This window comes from Kogia breviceps, chromosome 6 (assembly GCF_026419965.1).
Source record: "Kogia breviceps isolate mKogBre1 chromosome 6, mKogBre1 haplotype 1, whole genome shotgun sequence".
In the NCBI taxonomy this organism is placed as follows: domain Eukaryota; kingdom Metazoa; phylum Chordata; class Mammalia; order Artiodactyla; family Physeteridae; genus Kogia; species Kogia breviceps.
Window position 1 is genome coordinate 82,370,993 of NC_081315.1, and position 22,346 is coordinate 82,393,338.

The window sequence follows — 22,346 nt, forward strand, 5'->3', positions numbered from 1 at the left end:
CTGAGGTACTAGTATTTATGGTTACAGCCATTCATGCTACTGCAAAACCCATTTCCCACCTGTTGTCTTTTATTAAACCTCCCTAAAGGACATGAAATATTTCTTTGTGCAGATTCTAAAAACAGGGATCGTGAAATATGTGAGCAGAAACCTCGTGTGTAGATTTACTGTTTGGAATTTTCAAATGCTATAAAACACAGTGTTTATAGCCAATTCATCATTTATAAGAGTTTATTAGACTGATATGCCCACTGACTCACTGGTATTCTGCCATTTATGGATACCAATACTTCAAATGGTGGGCTGACATTTAATATTTATTAATAACGTCTGTGTTTCCTTGCCTATTTTATAGTATCTTTGCATTATGTTCTACTTTATGTTTATCGTCAATCATTCTAGTTTTCAAGTAAACTTTTTATTTTAAAATAGTTTTTAGATTTACAGAAAATTGCAAAGATAGTCCAGAGAGTTCCAGTATAACTTGTATCCTGTATTTTATATTACTAACCAGTGGTTAGTACCATTATCACAACTAATGAACAAACACTGGTACACTACCACTAACTAAACTTCAGGTTTTATTTGGGTTTCATTAGTTTTCCACTAATGTACTTTTTCTGTTCCAAGATCCATCCAGGATACCATATTACAGTCATTTCTCTTAAGCTTCTTCTGGACTTTCCTCATTTCTCAGACTTTCCTTGACAGTTTTGAGAAGTACTGGTCAGCTATTCTGTATCCCCATTTGGGTCTGTCTGATATTTTTCTCATGGTTAGACTGGGGTTATGGGTTTTGGGGAGGAAGACCACTGAGATGAATACCATTCCCATATCACCTTATCAATCATCCTTTTATTACCTATAGGGAAAATATTTATGTCAAAACTTTAAACTGAATAAAGTTAATTTTAGAAAAGATAAATTAGGGCTTCCCTGGTGGCGCAGTGGTTGGGAGTCCGCCTGCCGATGCAGGAGACGCGGGTTCGTGCCCTGGTCCGGGAGGATCCCGCGTGCCGCGGAGCGGCTGGGCCCGTGAGCCATGGCCGCTGAGCCTGCGCGTCCGGAGCCTGTGCTCCGCAACGGGAGAGGCTGCAACAGTGAGAGGCCCGCATACCGCAAAAAAAAAAAAAAAAAAAGATAAATTAAATACCAAACTATTTACTCAGAAATACAGTATTTTATCTTGTGGAGAAAATGACAGAGAGGGAAACTAATCTTTGCATCCATTATGAGATAAGGGTAGACCTAAGATTCTAGCAGGAAGCCAAGCTAATTACAATAGAGGTGTCTAGCAAGTTCTTCTGAAGTGCTTGCCAAGGCAAACTTTCTACAAGACAATCTCAGACGATGGCACATTTTAAGAGAAGTTGTTTCAACCAAGCGTGATCTCACTCTTTCATACAATACTTTTAGATATTTGGTGAAGTTTTTTTCCTGTTGTCAAACCACAGAATCCCTATGAACCTGGGTTTGGAGTGCTAAAAATTTGTTGCACAGAAATTCCTTCTTTAGGTAAGCTATGACTAAGAAAAAAAGAAGACTTAGGCTGAAATATGTATTTCCTGCTATTATATATTTTTTCCTCACAGTTCCTAATTGGAGGTCTGTTCCTCAGGGGAAAAAAAAGTAAGGAACTGATGTAATGTCACAAACTTCTGCTAAATGCTGTTCAATGAAAGATAAGGGAGAACAAGTAGTTTCTTTCTTTAAAGAATGGTATTTTTTTTTCAGGGACAGGAAGCGGGAAAAAACAGAAAAAAAAATGTTTTACAGCACTGCTGTATATAACCTGCCACCTCTGCAGAAGCATAAAATAATTAAGGAAACAAGCTTGAAAAATAGGTTGTGGTGGATAAAGAGGATACTAGACTTCAGTTAGCACGTCTAGGCATTCACAACACATGCGAATAAGAATTTCAGTCCTTGGCTGGCTTACCCACCGTCATGAGCTGAACTGTGTCCCTCCCTAAATTCATATGTTGAAGTCAAAACCCCCAGTAACTCAGAACTGTGACTGTATTTGGAGGTAAGGTCTTTAAAGAAGTGATTATGTTAAATGGGGTCATTTAGGGCAGGCCCTAATCTAATATGTTTAGTGTCCTTATAAGGAGGAGAGGGCTTCCCTGGTGGCGCAGTGGTTGGGGGTCCGCCTGCCGACGCAGGGGACGCGGGTTCGTGCCCCGGTCCGGGAAGATCCCACATGCCACGGAGCGGCTGGGCCCGTGAGCCATGGCCGCTGAGCCTGCGCGTCCGGAGCCTGTGCTCTGCAGCGGGAGAGGCCACAACAGTGAGAGGCCCGCGTACCGCAAAAAAAAAAAAAAAAAAAGTAGAGGAGATTAGGATACAAACACACATGCAGAGGGAAGACCATGTGAAGACCCAGGGAGAAGGTGGCCTTCTGCAAGCCAAGGAGAGAGACCTCAGAAGACAACAACCCTGCCCACTCCTTGATTTCAGACTTCTAGCCTTCAGAATTGTAAGAAAATAAATTTCTGTCCTTTAAGGCACCCAATCTGTGATACTTCGTTATGACAGCAAATTAACATGCTTACCTAGCACTAACAGTGAAGAATCAAGGGGTATAAGAGAGGCTAGAGAGTATGAGATTGGTTGGATATTATATCTCAATAAATTGTCAGTAATATGAAGATCTTTCTAAGTCACTCTCTCTCATGATTTTCATACCTAAGTGTAATTGCTAATGACTCCTCCTGTGTTCCCAAATTCCTTTCATCACCCTTCTCCCCCCCACCCCAGTCTCTGCCAGTGAAAATCAAACACTCCAAAGATCACACTATAATTTGAGGGGACAAAAGCTTCAAAGTTTGCATTTATAGAAAAACAAATAATTTGTCTTCATATACACTTAAGCATAAGGATTTAACTTTAAAATCAGCCATTCATTAACCTAGTCCAATTTTTTACAACTTTTCCATGAGTTCTAAACCAACATTTTCCAATTGTCTGCCAGACATCTGCACATGAATATCTCTTAAAGGTAGCCAACTCAGTACGTCCAAAAGAGAATTCATCTTTTCTCTTGGAACCCATTTCTCCTCCCTTGCTCCCATGATTCCTATTAATGGCATCACTATTCGCCAAGTTGCTCAAGTCCAAAATGGAGATGTCATCTTCCTAGGATTATTTATCATATTTCATCAATTCCAAGTTGTACATTTTTTACCTCTAAAATAATGATGCATCTTTCCATTACTGGTATATTAAAATTGTGTCATAATTTAATTGATGGCTTTTAAAAAATTAGTTATACTTTTAAAAAATCTTATAATTGATGGCATATTACTTTCATTGAAAAACATAGAACCATAAATCCTGTGTCCCCATCTCCACTCTCACTGCTTCTACTTAGGTTAAGTAGTAGGCATTATCTCTCATTTGGTTATTTGTCTCCTAATTGACTTTTGTTGCTTGTCTTTTCCCATAATCTGCTTTCCACATGGCCACCAGAGTTATCTGGAACATGAGATTCCTTTGTTTGCAGTGGCTCTTACTGCATGTAACATGAGTCCAACAACCTCTAGACGGCATTTCTGGTCTCTACCTACTATTCTTGGTCCACTTTCCACTGTATTGATTTCTTTCAGGGATTCTGGGCTCCAGCTGCAGCCACGTACAAATAATAGCCACTCCCAGACAAGACCCAGGTTCCTGTGGCTCAAAGCCTTTCTTATTCCATCCTCTGAGGCAAGACTGTCCTCCCCCAAGCCCAATGGTCTTCACTGATTGTAAATGCATGTTCAGATCCCATGCCTTCCAAAGTTCTTACTCTCAAATTTGTTCTTCCTTGCATATTTCATTAACATTTCACAGTCCTCTTTTATTAGACCTTATTTGTACATTTTCCTCCTAGAAGGAGATCCCTTGAAAGCAGGAATTATGTTTTGAGTCATAGTGGACTTTCACTTGGAAGGCAACAGAGAACATACCATCTCTTTTTAGTGTATATGTGCAGAAGAAAACTGGGAAACAGACCTTAGATGTCATGCACGGGTCCAAGGAAAATTGTAGTACCGCTAAAGTACTGTAACTATAAAGGACACATTTTCAGGAGAATAAGAAATTCTTGCCCTGCTTTCTCAGCAGATTAAGACAATCATTTCATTCACTGTGGAAGCACCTTTTAAATAGCTTCCAGTGATCCCTTCCTCTGGTACACAGGTCCTTGTGTAATCTCCTCCCCCTGAGTGTGGGCTAGACCTAGTGACTTGCTTTTGATTAACAGAATATGGCAGAGGTGAAGAAACGTCATTTCTGAGATTAGGTTGTAAATGATTGTGATGTCCGTCTTGTTTGTTCCCTCTCTCCCTCTCTCTCTCTCCTTCTGGTTCTTCTTGCTTGCTCACTCTCATGAAGCAAGCTGCCACACTGTGAGGTGTTCTTCTTAAATAGGCCCATGTGGCAAAGAACTGGGGATGGCTTTGGCCAACATCCTGCAACAAACAAAATCTTGTTGACATACACCTGAGTGAGCTTAGAACCAGATCCTTCCCTAGTCAAGTCTTAAAACGACACCAGCCAACACCTGATGGCAGCCTTGTGAGACATCCTGAAACTCTAACCAAACTAAGCCAAGCCCAGATTCTTGACCCATGGGAACTCTGGGATAGTAAATGTTTTAGGCCACTAAATTTGGGGGTAATTTGTTACACAGCAATGGATAACTAATACACTCACCAAATAAGAAAATCAGAAAACAGATAATAAACATAGGATGAGTAGTAAGGACAAAAAACCTCTCATTGAGTCTTGCCAAGTACTCAAAAAAAACGGACAAGGGACTAACTTATTGGTCTGATCCAAGCACTCAGTGGATAACCAAAAGCCAGCCTGTTCCAGTGGCCATCAATATTCCCCTTTACCCTGGTCCAGCTCACTGTGGAGAATGGCTCTCACCAACTGACATACTTTTATTTTTGTATTCACTATGTTCCAAGTCTTTTGGTTTAGGTCATAAATTAACTGTAGTCCTGTTTCTTAAGAGTAATAATATGTAGTGGGAGATACACCTAGAACATTCCTTTAGCTCAGGAAAGGCCTTAAACACCTTTCTGAGCTGTTTGGATTTTATTCTTATATGCAGTGGGCAGCTATGTAAGGTTATCTGATAAGGACCTGAGATAATCTGTACTTTTAGAAGGTACCTGTGGAAGCTGTTACACCTGGCAGCATACAAACCACACTCACTTGGGAGGCATTGAACAGAGTAACCACCCCCACCCCCCCTGGCAGGTTCGTAGTCCACCATTCAACTAAAAGCAGGATCAAGTGTACCAAAGAGCATATGGGTTTTGCTGTTGTTTTTCCCTCCAGTTTGTGCTCTTTTATGTCTAAACCTACTAAAAAGCTAACCACCATCCCTGCTTGGGCTCGGTTTTGGCACCAAACTCGAGAGTAGCAAATTGAGCATTCCTTCTGTGTGTGGTGTGGAAACACAACTGAGGTTTCTCTCCCCGTGCCAGGGATGAGGATAAAGGAACGTGTGTCATTAAATTTAATTTTGGCTGAGATCCTTCACAAGGTCTATTCATTTCCCTCAGTGAAATGTACCTCCTTTGCACAGAACATCGCTCAAACACCATTTTCCACTTGGCCCCCAAAGAAGAGCAAGACCACTTCCAGAGGTCCCCTACCCCGACTGCACCATGCAACTGCAGAAGAGCAGAGTGTGGCAGGAAAAACACACTGGGTGGGTGTGTTACAAGTCTCTCCTCCCCACCTGCCTATGAAGGAGACTTGTATCTGCCTCCTCCTGAGATTTTGTTGTCCAGAATCAGAATCATGATTCTGGTGGGGGAATTGAAAGGAGCTAAGTCTAGCTGGATTGATTTGCACCTGAAAAGGCTGGGGGTTAGTAGCAGCAGAGAAGGGTAAGAAGCAAGAGAGACAAGAGCTAGTATAGTGTGAGTCTGAATGATTATAGGTCGTTGGGGCAGAGAGAGATTTGCAGGGGAGCTGGCAAGTATAAGGTGTGTGTGTGTGTGTGTGTGTGTGTGTGTGTGTGTGTGTGTGTGTGTGTGTGTGTGTGTGTGTGTGCGCGCGCGCGCGCATGAGCACTGTGTGTCAAGACAGAAAGACAGAGAGGAGAGAGACAGAGGAGGGCATTTCAGGAAGTTTTACTGCATGTTACAAATGGAATAAGTCTATGACATTTTTTGGAAAGACTTCAGTAAAGATGTCTAATGTTCCCCTATTAGTATCCGTTGTTGAACTGGTGCTTCATTGACTGGGAAGCTTGAGATGTGGCCACATGGAGATTGCTTTTATATGGGTGACAGTAGAAATGTTACATTTGCAGTGCCTTTTAAAATTCGCCACTGCCTCAATTTGGTGAAATTAATAGATCTTAAATGAGAAGGATGAGAGGTTGTCTTCTAAAAACATATGAGATCTCCTTAGAGGTTGATGCCTCCAAACAAATGTTCAGGAGTGTTGAGGTTCAAAGATCTCTTATAAGACCTGATGGAGATAGTGTAACACAGTACAAAAGGCACAGAGCCTGGAGTTGGGCAAATCGGGGTGCAAATCTCCATACTGCCTCTTATTTATTGGAAAGCTGGTAACTTACTTCTTTGCACACTCGTTTCCTGAGATTAGTAAAAATACAGCAATAACTACATCGTAGGGGAATTGTAAAGATTAAGAAGGGTAATCAAGCACTGCACCTGATACCTCGGGAGGTATTAATATACGATGGTTGTCATTATGGTGCCTTACACCTCTGGCCTCCCTCTTTGCCTGCTCTGCCTCCCTCCTGGCCTAAAACAACCAGGAAGAGAAACAGAGGCAGAGAATAGCAGCCTGACCAGCTTTTTCTGGGGGAACCTATATGATAAATTGTTGAAGGGAAGGTAAATGCTCTAGAATGTCTAAATGAAGTTGTAAAATATAAACCTAAAATATAAGACATTGATAAGGATGAGCTGACACAGACAAGAGCTAATCTCCAGTTAGGATTTGCAGGAAACCACTTCTTGGCAGGTAGGCACCCAAAACACCTGGGCCTCAAATTTACTGCCTTGTCATCGTCCTAAAATTATGAAGTTTGTGTAAAGGCTTTTCACTCATACTACTCAGTTTTCAACAGCTTCATATGCCTTGCTTTGTCCAAAATAATATTTTTAATCTTCACATAATGTGGAAATCTCCACTGCCTTCTCATCCTTTCTCATTCTCTGACCTCCCTCAAACAATGAAACATCAAGTGTTCTGGTATCAGTTTCATAAAATAAAACAGATACCTTTTGAAAGCTTCCTAAAGTCAACAGAGTTTATGGGAACTTACATTTTTATCCATTTCAGAAAGCTCAGCTCTGAGCATATTTGAAATCTTATCTTTTGGTTAAGGAAAAATACATCTTTTTTTCTAAAGAATAAGTTTTTGAGTGGGTTAGAGTAACTAAAATGGTAGGATAATTCTACCAGGTACACTCCTGCTATAGCCTACTGAACTTCAGTTAGTGCAAATTTCCAGCATGCATCAGGTGAAGTGAGCCCTTTCACAGAGCTTGGAAAGATATTTTGAAGGTTTTGGCCAAAAGGAAGAAAAGAAAGAGATGAACTGAAAAAGTGAGTGTTTGCTTTCCCCTCTTTCTCACAAGAGGTAAAATAATTGTCATTTACATGTGTTCCATTTTCAACTGGGAACACTTGTGAGTGATACAACCAAGGAGAAGGGTGGCCTGTGCTTTGGATTCATCTCAGCTTTTACTGTTTGTGTGATCTTCCCCACTATGGACCCACATGTCCTCATCTGTAAAACAAGTATATCTAAGATGTCCTTCCTGCTGTAAAATTCTTTTCTTCCTAGATTGCTTTCATCCTCATGGATTCATATGCAAGATCAACCAAATATTTCATGACAGCCCTGGGAAGGTTCAGCACCCAAGGACAGAATCCCCAAATATCTATTTCCAATTATACTTCACACGTGAGTGCACACACACACACACACACACAGACACACACACACACACAGTGGCTGTTACAATTAAAATCCGGGTGAGAAAAGACTTAATCCCCAAATTCCTATTGTAAGCAAGGATTTCATACATTTGTGTCTCTTGCACAGAGTCTGATGTTTCTGGGATGAAATGGAATTTAGCAAGACCTCTAATAACCATTAAATTGAGTTTCAGAATATGGCTTGATTATGCAATACTGTCAAACTGGCTAAATAAAGGGCAGCATTTTTAAAAGTCGTTGGTATGCCAAGACCTAAATTTGAGGTCTTTCTCTCTGACAAAATCTAACAGTATCACTAACACCTAAAAAAGAATGCAAGCATCTGCAGGCAGTCACCACACGGCTGCATATGTCAGCAATCGTTACAGAAGAAACACAGACCTGGATCCAGGGTCTTTTCATTCTTGCCAGGAAATGATTTTCAACTACTTTGTTTTAACACCTTCACCCCTGAATTCTTTGTAACCACAGCTCAACTCAGGGGCTAAAATATACCTATTCATGCCTTTGTAAATCTACACATGTTTATAATTTGGGATTGCTATGTGAAAACACACTTTTCTATTTATCTTCAAGTCAAGCAGCTGAGCCATCTTAATGGATTCTTCTCAACACTAGGCCATTAAGACACACAGGCATGGGTTCCAGGCATGAAAAACACTCTGGCCATACTTCTTAGATCTCCATGGCCTCTGCTACTGAGGGCTGCTTGATCAATAGAGGGTCAGTGACCTGTCAACCCCGTGACAAAGTACAAATCAACCTAGAAGTCTGTAGATGCACTTGAGGAACGCTGTTGTTCTTTCCTGAGTGTCACAAATACAGATGCAAGAACTGTCATGTGAAGAATATACTCACAAAAAAGGCTGCATCTCTACACATCTTCAAATCTATTGCTTACCATTAAAAGGAGTATACACCATGATCAAGTGGGGTTTATCCCAGGAATGCAAGGATTCTTCAATTTAGGCAAATCAATCAACGTGATACACCCTATTAACAAACTGAAGGAGAAAAACCATATGATCATCTCAATAGATGCAGAAAAAGCTTTCGACAAAATTCAACACCCATTTATGATAAAAACCTTCCAGAAAGGAGGCACAGAGGGAACTTACCTCAGCATAATAAAGGCCATATATGATAAACTCACAGCCAACATTGTTCTCAAGGGTGAAAAACTGAAACCATTTCCACTAAGATCAGCAACAAGACAAGTCTGTCCACTCTCACCACTATCATTCAACATACTTTGGGAAGTTATAGCCACAGCAATCAGAGAAGAAAAAAAAATAAAAGGAATATAGATTGGAAAAGAAGAAGTAAAACTGTCACTGTTTGCAGATGACATGATACTATACATAGAGAATCCTAAAGATGCTACCAGAAAACTACTAGAGCTAATCAATGAATCTGGTAAGGTAGCAGGATACAAAATTAATGCACAGAAATCTCTTGCATTCCTATACACTAACAATGAAAAATCTGAAAGAGAAATTAAGGAAACACTCCCATTTACCATTGCAACAAAAAGAATAAAATACCTAGGAATAAACCTACCTAAGGAGACAAAAGACCTGTATGCAGAAAACTATAAGACACTGATGAAAGAAATTAAAGATGATACAAATAGGTGGAGAGATATACCATGTTCTTGGATTGGAAGAATCAACATTGGAAAATGACTCTACTACCCAAAGCAATCAACAGATTCAATGTAATCCCTATCAAACTACCAATGGCATTTTTCACAGAACTAGAACAGAAAATTTCACAATTTGTATGGAAACACAAATGACCCCGAATAGCCAAAGCAATCTTGAGAAAGAAAAACGGAGCTGGAGGAATCAGGCTCCCTGACTTCAGACTATACTACAAAGCTACAGTAATCAAGACAGTATGGTACTGGCACAAAAACAGAAATATAGATCAATGGAACAGGATAGAAAGCCCAGAGATAAACCCATGCACATATGGTCACCTAATTTATGACAAAGACAGCAAGAATATACAGTGGAGAAAAGACAGCCTCTTCAATAAATGGTGCTGGGAAAACTGGAAAGCTACATGGAAAAGAATGAAATTAGAACACTCCCTAACACCATACACAAAAATAAACTCAAAATGGATTAAAGACCTAAATGTGAGGCCAGACACTATAAAACTCTTAGAGGAAAACATAGGCAGAGCACTCTTTGACATAAATCACAGCAAGATCCTTTTTGACCCACCTCCTAGATGAATGGAAATACAAACACAAATAAACAAATGGGACCTAATGAAACTTAAAAGCTTTTGCACAGCAAAGGGAAACATAAAAAAGACAACGCTCAGAATGGGGAAAATATTTGCAAATGAAGCAACTGACAAAGGATTAATCTCCAAAATTTACAAGCAGCTCATGCACTCAATATCAAAAAAAAAAACCATCCAAAAATGGGCAGAAGACCTAAATAGACATTTCTTCAAAGAAGATATACAGATTACCAACAAACACATGAAAGAATGCGCAACATCACTAATCATTAGAGAAATGCAAATCAAAACTGTGATGAGGTATCACCTTACACCAGTCAGAATGGCCATCATCAAAAAACCTACAAACATTAAATGCTGGAGGAGGTGTGGAGAAAAGAGAACCCTCTTGCACTGTTGGTGGGAATGTAAATTGATACAACCACTATGGAGAACAGTATGGAGGTCCCTTAAAAAACTTAAAATAGAACTACCATATGACCCAGCAATCCCACTACTGGGCATATAACCTGAGAAAATGATAATTCAAAAAGAGTCATGTACCACAATGTTCACTGCAGCACTATGTACATTAGCCAGGACATGGAAGCAACCTAAGTGTCCATCGACAGATGAATGGATAAAGAAGATGTGGCACATATATACAATGGAATATTACTCAGCAATAAAAAGAAACGAAATTGAGTTATTTGTAGTGAGGTGGATGGACCTAGAGTCTGTCATACAGAGTGAAGTAAGTCAGAAAGAGAGAGACAGATACCGTATGCTAACACATATATATGGATCTAAAAAAGAAAAAATTCTTCTGATGAACCTAGGGGCAGGACAGGAATAAAGATGCAGACGTACAGAATGGACTTGAGGACACAGGGAGAGGGAACGGTAAGCTGGGATTAAGTGAGAGTGGCATGGACATATATACACTACTAAATGTAAAATAGATAGCTAGTGGGAAGCAGCAGCATAGCACAGGGAGATCAGCTCGGTTCTTTGTGACCACCTAGAGGGGTGGGATAGGGAGGGTGGGAGGGAGGGAGACACAAAACAGAGGAGATATATGTATATGTATAGCTGGTTTACTTTGTTATAAAGCAGAAACTAATACACCATTGTAAAGCAATTGTACTCCAATAAAGATGTTTTAAAAGAAATCTACTGCTTATTTGAGGTCCCCACTCCCCCCTCCAGAAAGATAAAGAGAATTAATATTTTAATCCCTAATATTTTGTACAGTAAATTTTCAAGCCTACCAAAAAGTTGCAAGAATAGAACCGTGAAAACTGTATACCCTTTATCTAGATCCAAAATTTTGCCATATTTTCCTCCCTCATTCCCCCCTCCTTTTCTTCCTTCCTTCCTCCCTCTCTCCCTCCATCTCTCTATATGTACGTGTATACAGAATTATACATTATATGCTCAAGCTTCTTTTTGCTCTACATTTTGAGGATTAGTTGTACATGTTGTGACACTTCATCTCTAAAGACTCCAGCTTACGTACATCTAACATCAAGAATATTCCCCTATTACCACAACTATCTTAGATAAAATAGTTATCATGTAAAAGAAATTCAACACGGAGAAAACACTATTATCTAATATTCAATCCACACTCAAAATTCTGCAACCGTCCAAATAATGTCTATTATAGTTACTCTTTCTCAATCAAGGATCACACATGGCATTTGGCTGTCATATGTCCTTAGCCACCTTTCATCTGCAACAGTTGTAGGGGATGGGGATGTCTTTTTAATGATACTGACAGAATTCGGGAATGCAAGCCAGATGTTTTATGGGACTGTCTGTCAATTTGGACTTGTCTGATTGTTTCCTCAGAATTGGATTAGGCTAATTATTTTGGCAGACACTCCATCAAGGTGATACTCTGACTTCCTAGTACATCACTAGGACACCTGATATCACTGCACCCATTATAGGCATTGGTAAGTGTGAGCATGGACTTTTACTATTTGTGTGATCTTAAAGCTACAATGCTTGAATGTGAATACTAAATCATTTACACACCTTGAATTTCCAACTGTTAACAATAGTTATTCAAAAATATTACTCCCCCAATCATATTTCAGTGCAGCTGTCTTTTATGTCTCTAATATAGTAACTCATTTTCTCATAAGCCAGATGCTAACTGCATTCTACAATAAAAAATCACATGGACCATAAACACTAAAGGCTTCACAAAGGAGGTGATTTTGCATTGGGTCTTGATGCATAAATAGGATTTAGTCAAGAAGAGCAGGGAGAGGGTACCATATTCATAAGAAGTGTCATGAGAAAAGGCTTCATACATGACAGTGAATAACATTTGAGGACCTATGAACTGACTGTAATAATCCAGGCAAGAGATGAGGAAGACCGGCTCTACGCCTTACCTAGTGGCCAAGGAAATGCAGACAAGTAGACGGAATGAAGAAAGTTGCCATATTCTCTGACAGCTCAACTAGGACAAGTGCATGTTTATGATGCCTTTACTGACATTGGTGGGTGGGAGTGGTCATTTAAGTCTAATTTGAATATGTTCAGTTCGAGGTGCTGGTAGGACATCCAGATGGAGCTGTCCAATACACAGAACAAGAGGCCTGGAGTTCAGGAGAAAAAACTTGGTAAGAAGTGATGACTTGGGTCAATCCTGTAAAGAGTTGAGGTCATGAAAACAGACAAGACCATGAGCGTAGAAAGGAAGCAGACAATAGATTTGAAGAGCAAACTGTGGAAGAACATTAACAGGATGGGGGAAGGGCACAGAGGGTGGCAGTTCTGTTTCTTGTTGGGACCCCAACTAGTGCACTGGATTTTGGAAATGTTGATCTGAAGGTAATTGGAGGAGAGGAAAAAAGAATTTGACCAGATCTGTAGATTCAGGAATCATGAGTGAATGGGCAGTAATTAGCTATACATAGATAAGTATTTTTTTGGTCTAAAGATAACTCCGTTGTGTGTTTCTTTTCAACATCACCAAGAAATTAACTCAGTTCTGACACTATTTACCTGGAGACAGTGTCAGATGGCCCAGGTCAAGGGCTCAGTCCCATTAAGACTGGCCCCACTTCAGATGTCAGTCTCAAGTCCAGATTGGTAGCTGTGCTTCTGACCAACTAGCTATAAATCAGAGGTTCCCAAGATCCCCTCCTTGGATTTGATTAATTTGCTAGAGTGGTTCACAGAACACAGAGAAACATTTACTTATGCTTATCAGTTTTTATAAAGAATATTATAAAGAATCCAGATGAACAGCCAGATGTAGAGGTATATAGGGCAGGGTATGTGGGAAGGGGCACAGAGCTTCCATGCTCTCTGGGTGCACCACTCTCCTGGAATCTCCATGTGTTCACCAACCTGAAAACTCTCCAAACCGTGTCCTTTAGGGTTTTTTATGGAGGCTTCATTACATAGGCATGATTGATTAAATCATTGCCCATGGGCGATTGATTCAACTTCCAGCCCCTCTCCCTTCCCCAGAAGTCAGTGGGGTGGGACTGAAAGTTCCAACTCTCTAATCATGAGGCTGGTACCCCTGGCAACCAGCTCCCATCCTTGGGGCTTTCCAAAAGTTGCCTCATTCAGGTGGGGCTGAAAGGAGCTTGTTATAAAGAACAAGATACTCCTTCAACTTTATAGAACTGGAGCTATTTCAGGAACTGATGACAAAAGACCAAATATTATAACAAAAGATGCTCCCATTGTTCTTATCACTTAGGAAATTCCAGGGTTTTAGGTACTCTCTGCCAGAAACAGACAAAGCCCAAATATATATTGCTTATTATAAATCACAATATCACAATAACAAATGAGTAAAGAAAATATAAGTGATATAGGATGGGGTAAGTGAGGAACTATTAGTTGGAAAAGAGCAAGAAAAAGGAGGAATGATGGAAAGGACAAAATGGAAAGGAAATTCAAATGAAAAAGGAAAGAGAAGAAAGAAAAGTCAAGGATATACATGGGAGTAAAGCAACAGAAATCCGCTGGTTTTCTTGAATCACATTGCCTGCCTGTCCCAAAGTAGAGGCAATAGGTAAAGAACAACACTTGATCTGCTGTAAGAATCCAACATAAAGTTAACGCACATGTCTCAAACCCTTAATTTTGCTAAAATTATTTACGATTCACACTTTAATGTTTCAAAAACCCTTTTCTCCTTAGCTTCTGGACTGAGAGCTGCTTGTCTCTGCTCATGTGAATTTCACTGGAGCCTTCCTGACTTCATGCTGCAGGTTTTGCTCCTATAACAATAAATATCAGACCTCCAAGGTCTGGAGATGCCACAGGCTTGGGGCCAAAGAACTATTTGTCAGCATCATGAAAGCCGTGGCCTTAACATTTGGAAGAGATGGTTTTAATAAAAAGTTTTAAAATAACTAATATATGTACATATTCACATATATAATATATAATATACATATACAGATTTTTAAATAAAATTATTCAAATCCATTGCTTCCAAATTTAACTATCTATGTATTATTTACTTGTTACATGATTCTGACAAATGAAATTAGAAAGACTTTTAATGACTAATCACCAATGCACTAACAACCAGCATGGTAAGTAAAATGCATCCGCAGAAATAGCAATTCTTACAATTTAAAAAAATCCATTTTATTCAACTCACTGAAACCATGTACCTAATTACGTCACCCCCACAGTTCTCAAACGTAATTTTTTTGTCGTTGGTGCATCAAATTTCAATTAGTCATCATGATATGACTACGAAACTGTTTAACAAATCATCAAAGGTCTAAGGATGAACCTGCTTAAATTCCTGACATTTTTCTAATTGTTTTCTGGAAGACCACATGCACAGAAGGCAGTCACGATGGAAAGAGTGCGTTGTTACTAGGCCACATACGCCCTCAGCTTTCTGTGCACATGTGTGTCTGTACACGTGCTCGTGCCTGTGGAGGCTCGTGTGTGAGCTCATGTGCATGCACCTTGTTCCTTCCGGAACTAAGATTTGTTTGTCTTTTGATCTTCCACTTTTTTCTTCTTACTACCAAAAGGTAACGATAATTAAGCAATTAAAATTAGTGCCAAGAATTATGAAACATATCAAGGCATGAAAAAAATCCTGCATCTGACTACATGTGAACATTTGAGTTTTACTGGGTTTAGATGGGTAGATTCAGAAGACCCAGGGATTTGCTCAAACAATTCTCCAGACGACATTAGAATCACCTGTGTCCATTATGTCTTTAGAAAGTTGGTCTACAAATGTGGTACTTAAATGCAGGTAGATTTTTAAGATTGAAAACAGCAATTTATCATGAAAGTCCTGCTCGTTCAACATGAAATTTCTTTCTGTCTACCTCTTATCCCCTTCATTCCAAAGGAATGCAGAGAAGAACTGAAATGAGAAAACCATAATTACAATTGCCTTCCTCCCCTAGCGTCAGCCGAATTACCAGCCTCTCACCCCCAAACGAATTTACCTCTTTAAGAATGAATGTCATCCTTATCATTCATGGGAAAAATACAAAGATTAAGATGCCATTTGGGCATAACTGCAATCTTTCATTTTTAAGTGACCTCTCAGTTTAATGGCTTCAATGCAATCTCATTCACCTGGAATATATACTGCAGGAGAAAACTATAATAAATGGCATTGTCATGACCCTTAGGTTAGAGCAAAGGAATATTGGGAGATAAATCTCAATTCTGGATACTCACCAATCCTGCAATGGGGGTAGGCAATCTATTGATCTTTTTAACAAGTCCTGGCTTTATAGCATTCAGCAACCTGTCATGAAAAAGGCAGAATGTCAAGTGAGACATAAAGCAAGATGGATCACACAAATCACCTTTATCCGAGGCTACAACTAAATTGCTGAATAGGAAAAGCAGCGTATTTAAAGCATGTAGTAAATCTCAGTAATCTATGAGCCTTCATGCATCCAAGTGAATAGCTTTGCCAACATCAAGTTTGTCTGTGGCAGGTGAAGTTTTAGAATTTGGAAATGTTGGGAGAAAACAAAGGATGGAGACTGGGAGGAGCTTCAGAGGAAAAGGACAGGGGCTTCCCTGGTGGCGCAATGGTTGAGAATCCGCCTGCCAATGCAGGGGACACGGGTTCGTGCCCTGGTCCGGGAAGATCCCACATGCCACGGAGCAGCTGGGCCCGTGAGCCATGGCCGCTGAGCCTGCGCGTCCGGAGCCTGTGCTCCGCAACAGGAGAGGCCACAACAGTGAGAGGCCCGCGTACCACAAAAAATAAAAAGAAAAAAGAAAAAGAAAAGGACAAAAATGTGAGCTGGACTGAGGCTGGGAGAGAAGTGTCTAGTTTTGAAGCCGGGTATTACTACACAGCAAGGCTCGTTCCCAATTCTCCTGGCTAAGGCAGGGGACTCTCCAGGGATGCACTAAGTTCAGAGACCAACATCTATCTTTGCAAATGATTTGCCAAGACTAATTCTACTTCCAGACACTCTTGCTCTTTGAGGAGAGTGGCTTGTTAAATGTGGTGAGCTTCACTTAAGAAAGAATACGTTTAGCAGGAGGTTAACCAGTCATATCCTGAAGATTTTAAACAAGGCTGACCACAATTCCCTAGGTATAAAAGATATGCGAGCAAAACATTTTCGGGGTAAAGGTTGAAATCACGTAAAAATGGTAATACAAGCAAAGGAATGCAAGAGAAACAACCATAACTGTTTGTCTTCAGGAAATATCAGTTCAGAGTGAAAAGAAATAAGGAAGGCAACTTGTAAAACGAAAACAGGGTTGGCATCAGGGTGATGTGGTAGAATTGTAGCATTTGCCAACTAGGTTATTCATAAAGGAATTATTGAAGGTACAGGGTCTTCGAATGGAAGCATTTATTCTTATATTAGGGAATTAGAGGAGAGAAGATCAGGTAATTTATCTCAGGACACATGGCAAGAGAAACTTAGGCAAGGGTTTAGTATAATTCAGGGGTCAGCAAACTATGAGCCATGGACCAAATTTGGCCCAATGCCTGTTTCTGTAAACAAGTTTTACTGGAACACAGCCCTGCCCATTCATTTACATACTGTTTACTGCTGCTTTTGTGCTATGACAGCAGAGCCGTTACAACAGAGAACCTATAGCCCAAAAAGCAAACAATTTTTACTGTTTGGCCCTTCACCAAAAAGTTTGCCAAACTCTGTTACCATTCATGCAATCTAAGGTTATAGTAAATTCTGAAGAACCTATGCTTGATAGATTTCTTCAAACCAATAACAAAAGATTCTTTGAAATAGTTGAATAATTAGTCTTGAATTCAGCCTGTATTTTACTTTGGCACCTCTATGTATTGATATATTGAGAAATGTCACTACATATAAATGGTTACAACAGACAGGATATTTCTGGTTTTGCACTAAGAATTGCCTGTTCTTGGTCACTTTCACTGCAATTCCAAATGCTGCCACCAAGAGATAACACCCAGTGTAGACACAAAAAGTGCCTTTGGCCCATTGAGAGCCAAGATGGTGCCCCTTTCATGAATGCACTTAATTTTAACCATGAATTTATAATCTTCTCAAATCTTCTCAAAAAGTGCTTTTTTATAGCTTATTTTGGAATTAGTGGTTTTTCAAGTTAGAAAGCAACTTGTTCACTCTTCTCATTTTACAGTTTAGAAAACTGAAGCCTGATGATGATGAGCTGATTAGTGGTACGGTCAGGCCCAGCTCCCAAGATCCCTGAATCAACACATTCTCTGGCACCGTTAACATCTCATAGCACGTGATTCAAAATAAACAGATAGATATGATGTCTCCAAAGCAGATTTTAAATGTACAAAATTCTTAACAAACATTACTTTTCTCATTAGTTGTTAACAGTGTCGTTTTAAATAGTATTTGTGCACAATTGTTGAAAAAGGTCATTGCGTGGATATGACTGCCGGCTAACCCAAGCTGGCCCCAGGCAGTCGGAGGCACCTCACCCTCTCCCCTGTCCTAGGAATGTACGTACTGCCCACTATTCCCACAGTGGGAGCCATCGTCAAGCATTCAGCCTTGAGATAGTAGTGTGCTGTTGAGACCATCTGGACGGAATATCTACTGAACCCAGTTAAAGCATCTGTATAAACTTTTAATATTCTGGCAAGATTCTCCTCATCTTTCAGCCACCCAAGACAAGCATCATATGTAAGTTCTCTTGTTGATTAACCCTGCCACCTACAAATCTGGAGCTATCTGCCTCTTTCTTCGGGCTCTCCTTGCCGTCCGTGTCTGGGGACCAGATTTGAATTTCATGCTGGGAAATCCTAAGGTTGCCAACCAACAACAGTGTTGACCATTCAAAAGGAACCAAAAGGATATCCAGTAAAACTTAAGTTTCACTGTCACCAGGATCCCACGGGGCCCTAGACTATTCCCTGAAGGTAACCTTAAAGATTTCCAAAGAAAATGTATAAAGAGATTTGTAATTTTTTTTAAAAGACAGGTGTAGCATATAATATGCACTGTCCTACACCTTATTTTTCCACTTAGCAATGCACAATGGAGATTAAATAATTTACACTGGAGAGCATGCCTTATCAACAGGTGTGGACCTATGTCCTTCTTAATACCTGTGGACAAACCGATGAGGAGCTGGGAGAGGGGAGTGACAGCACTGGCTCTGAAGTCCAGCTGACTGAATCCAAAGTCCAGCTTGGTCACTCATTGGGGGAGTTACTTTGGGCAAGTCCATTAACACCAGTTTCCTCAACTGTCATAGAGAAACAATGGTAGCAACTGCATAGGTGTCAGTGAGGCTTAAATGTGACAAAACATGTGAGATGCTAGCACAGAGCCTGGTGCACAATAAGTTCTCTATAAATCGTTCTCTACATTTTAGTATAAGTATTTATTTACACTAATTCAATTCACAGCACTCTAGATCAACTACTTTCTCTAATACTTTTAGATTTTTCTAATGAAATAAAATACCATTATATCAGGTCCCTGAACTTTCTTTCTAAGTATCCAAAGTAAAAGAAAAATAACAAATACCCTACAAAACAATTCATAAACTAAGAATCTTTTTTAAAAGAGGTACCCATTTTGTCTTCTATGTCAAAGAATTGTATTATTTTTTAGTAACAATGGATCCATCAACTCCTCTTTTATACATGTTTAGATTTTTAAACAGTTTTAAATGCTTCATTATATTCATCCTTTGTCGAATTATAGTTATATGGCAGAAATCTTTCCTGTCACATGAAGTTGTAAAAAAAAAAATTAGAATGATAGACCTTAATTAAAAGAGCAACCCCCCCAAAAATTACTATGATGTCTATCCAAATGTTTAACAACAAATTAAGAGATAAAAAGCCACAGTGCTCTTAAATATTTGGGGTATTTTCAAGATCAAGGCAGCTGTATTTTTTCATGTAAACATTGCCCCGGTTCCGTACACAGTTTACACTACACGACAATAAAAGATAACATTGAATTCACATTGTAGAAATGCCCACCACCTGCTTATCTTGTATTCTGCATTAAACTGAGAACATTTTTTGTATATATTAGAATCAGATAAGAAGTTCAACAAAACAGCTATGAGCAGGAGTCAAGGATATTTTATTCACTTGAAATTTTATTAAGAATCACTGTTGCCCTCCTATCTATTAAAATATAAATATTTTTCAATAAATGTTTATTGATGACATGCTTTAAAGTAACGGTGATATTAATATTTTATTATTTATGAACCTTCTGAAGTGCATTGTTCACCCACCGTCCTGTCCTGCAGAGACAGGTCATGTATTCACTCCACCATTTTTATAGAAGGAAAGCTTGAGCCCCAAACAGGTGTGAAGCCTTCCCCAGAGACATACACAGCTAGTTTGCAGCCCAGCTTGGAAAGCCTACTGCAGCTTTGGTGCTTTAGAAAGTCCAGCTTCAGTATATATCATCAAAGCACGAAACAATAACAACAACAAGCCACAGAAAACAAACAAAACCCCCAAACCCAATAAAAAGCTATCTAAATACAATGTGAGAATATTAACACTAGGTGGGAATAAAAGGAAAATAGAAGCCGGTGTCTGCTGGGAAATGGTCACGTTTCATGTGTGGATGACATACAACATGCTCAGGAGCAATTCCAGAGAAAAGGAGGTGGTCACTCACTTGTGGCAACTCCCCACTTAGCAGAACCCCACACCAGTTTCCCACCTGTGAGCCCCAAAACCTATAGCTAAAAGGAGAACAGTCTGCCCTCTCTGTCTGGTAACAGATGAAATTTGTACTCATCTAAAGACATTTCTGGGACATTGGCATAATTTTAGATAACAAAAAAACACTGGTGTCATTCCATGTCTCCTGCATAAATTTACCCACAAAGTAAAGATAATTTAAAAACTGGGGGCTTCCCTGGTGGCGCAGTGGTTGAGAATCCGCCTGCCGATGCAGGAGACACGGGTTCGTGCCCTGGTCCGGGAAGATCCCACATGCCGCGGAGCAACTAAGCCCGTGAGCCATGGCCGCTGGGCCTGCGCGTCCGGAGCCTGTGCTCCACAACGGGAGAGGCCACAACAGTGAGAGGCCCGCATACCGCCAAAAAAAAAATAATAATAAAATAAAAAAAAATAAAAACTGGAGAGGTGAGAGCTAATTAGGATGAACTAACATCCAGATATTTATTTATCCAGCAAGTATTTATCAAGTGCTTGCCATGTGTTGCACACTGCTCTAGACCCAGGGAAGGCAGTAGTGGAGAAGACAAATGAAGGACCTGCCCTTTAGAACTTATCTTCTTAGAACAAATGAGTATGTGGTGCAGTGGCAGGAACAGAAAATAAACAGGTAGATAAATGAGAGGGAAATTTCAGATTGCATAAGCACTGGAAGAAGACAAGCACAGTAACCCATGTGGGTGGTACTTGAATCAGGTGATCAGAAGGCCGCTCTGGGCAGGTAACATTTGGGGAAAAAATGGGAAGATACGAAAGTATTAGCCAAAGAGAGACTGGAGACAAGAGGTTCCAGACAGAATGAACAGTACGTAGAAAGGCCTGGAGACAGGAGTGGGCTTAGTATATTCAAGGGCCAAGGTAGGCAAGCAGAGTTGAGTGAAGGAGGAAACACATGACATGACAGCCAAGGTGTAAACAACATCCAGGCTCGGGTCTGTCTAGATTTTTTTCTAAGTGCAATGTACTTAGAAGTACATCAGATTTCTAAGATGAAGACTGAAATGATCTGATTTACAGTTTTAAACCAGCATCATAGGCAAGTAGTATTAAAACAAATTTATAACTATATATAGAAAATTTGTGTTTATTAAAATATCATGGGTATCAGACAGATGAATAAAACATCACCAATAACTTATAACGCTCAGCAGTGTTATCATGAAGAGAGTGTAATGAATTTGGAGGAAGTTGTCTAGGTTTTAATGGGTAAAACACACATTAGCTATGAGCTACTGGGAAATCACTTGATCAAAGTCTCCATCTTCCCCTTAATAAAAATGGGGATTTTGAAAACCTGACCTTCCATCCAGAACTGTGGTGAGGAGCCAGCGGGACAATGTGTGCTGCTAGCATTTGGTAAATGGAAACTTGCATATTCACACTTATTTGGTATACTGAGCATGTCCCTTTTTGCTAAGTAAGTGCATTTTAGTTTCAACTTTTCCATTAGTCAGCTGCCAAAGACTAAAATAAGTTTCACTTATTTTCTGGCCACCTTTGGATAAAAAACCTCACATAAATGAATCAAGTCAACAGATGTGTATAGCTTGCTCTCTCTCTCTCTCTCTCTCTCTCTCTCTCTCTCTCTCTCTCTCTCTCCTTCTCTCTCTCTCTCTCTCTCTCTCTCTATATATATATATATATATATATATGGTAAGAAACGACTAAAAACAGGAAGAAAAGTTTTAATCTTGGATAATTCTCAATTACAAAAAGTTAATGATGCTGAAGGTAAGCAAAAATGCATGTGTTTCTGATATGATAGAAATGAATTGGTATCTACTAAACTCATATTCCAAATCTAAAACACACTGTGACCTATTTCAAGTAAGGCTGTCCATGTGTTCCTTTATTTACTCAACAAATATTTATTGGGCGTGCATGACGTCCTGGCCTGGAGCTGGGCACGGGGGACACAAAGGAGGACAGGGCAGACCCCAGC

General features: G+C 39.8%; 1 protein-coding gene across 14 annotated transcripts in view; it reads right to left on the reverse strand.

Moving 5' to 3' along the window:
* LIMCH1 (LIM and calponin homology domains 1) overlaps positions 1–22,346 on the reverse strand; it is a 349,588-nt gene that overhangs the window by 167,108 nt on the left and 160,134 nt on the right. For all 14 annotated transcript variants that reach the window (XM_059067026.2, XM_067036161.1, XM_067036160.1 and 11 more), the window contains one exon: positions 15,925–15,994. In XM_059067026.2, the coding sequence (XP_058923009.1) occupies positions 15,925–15,994 (70 nt within the window). The remainder of the gene's footprint in view (positions 1–15,924; positions 15,995–22,346) is intronic.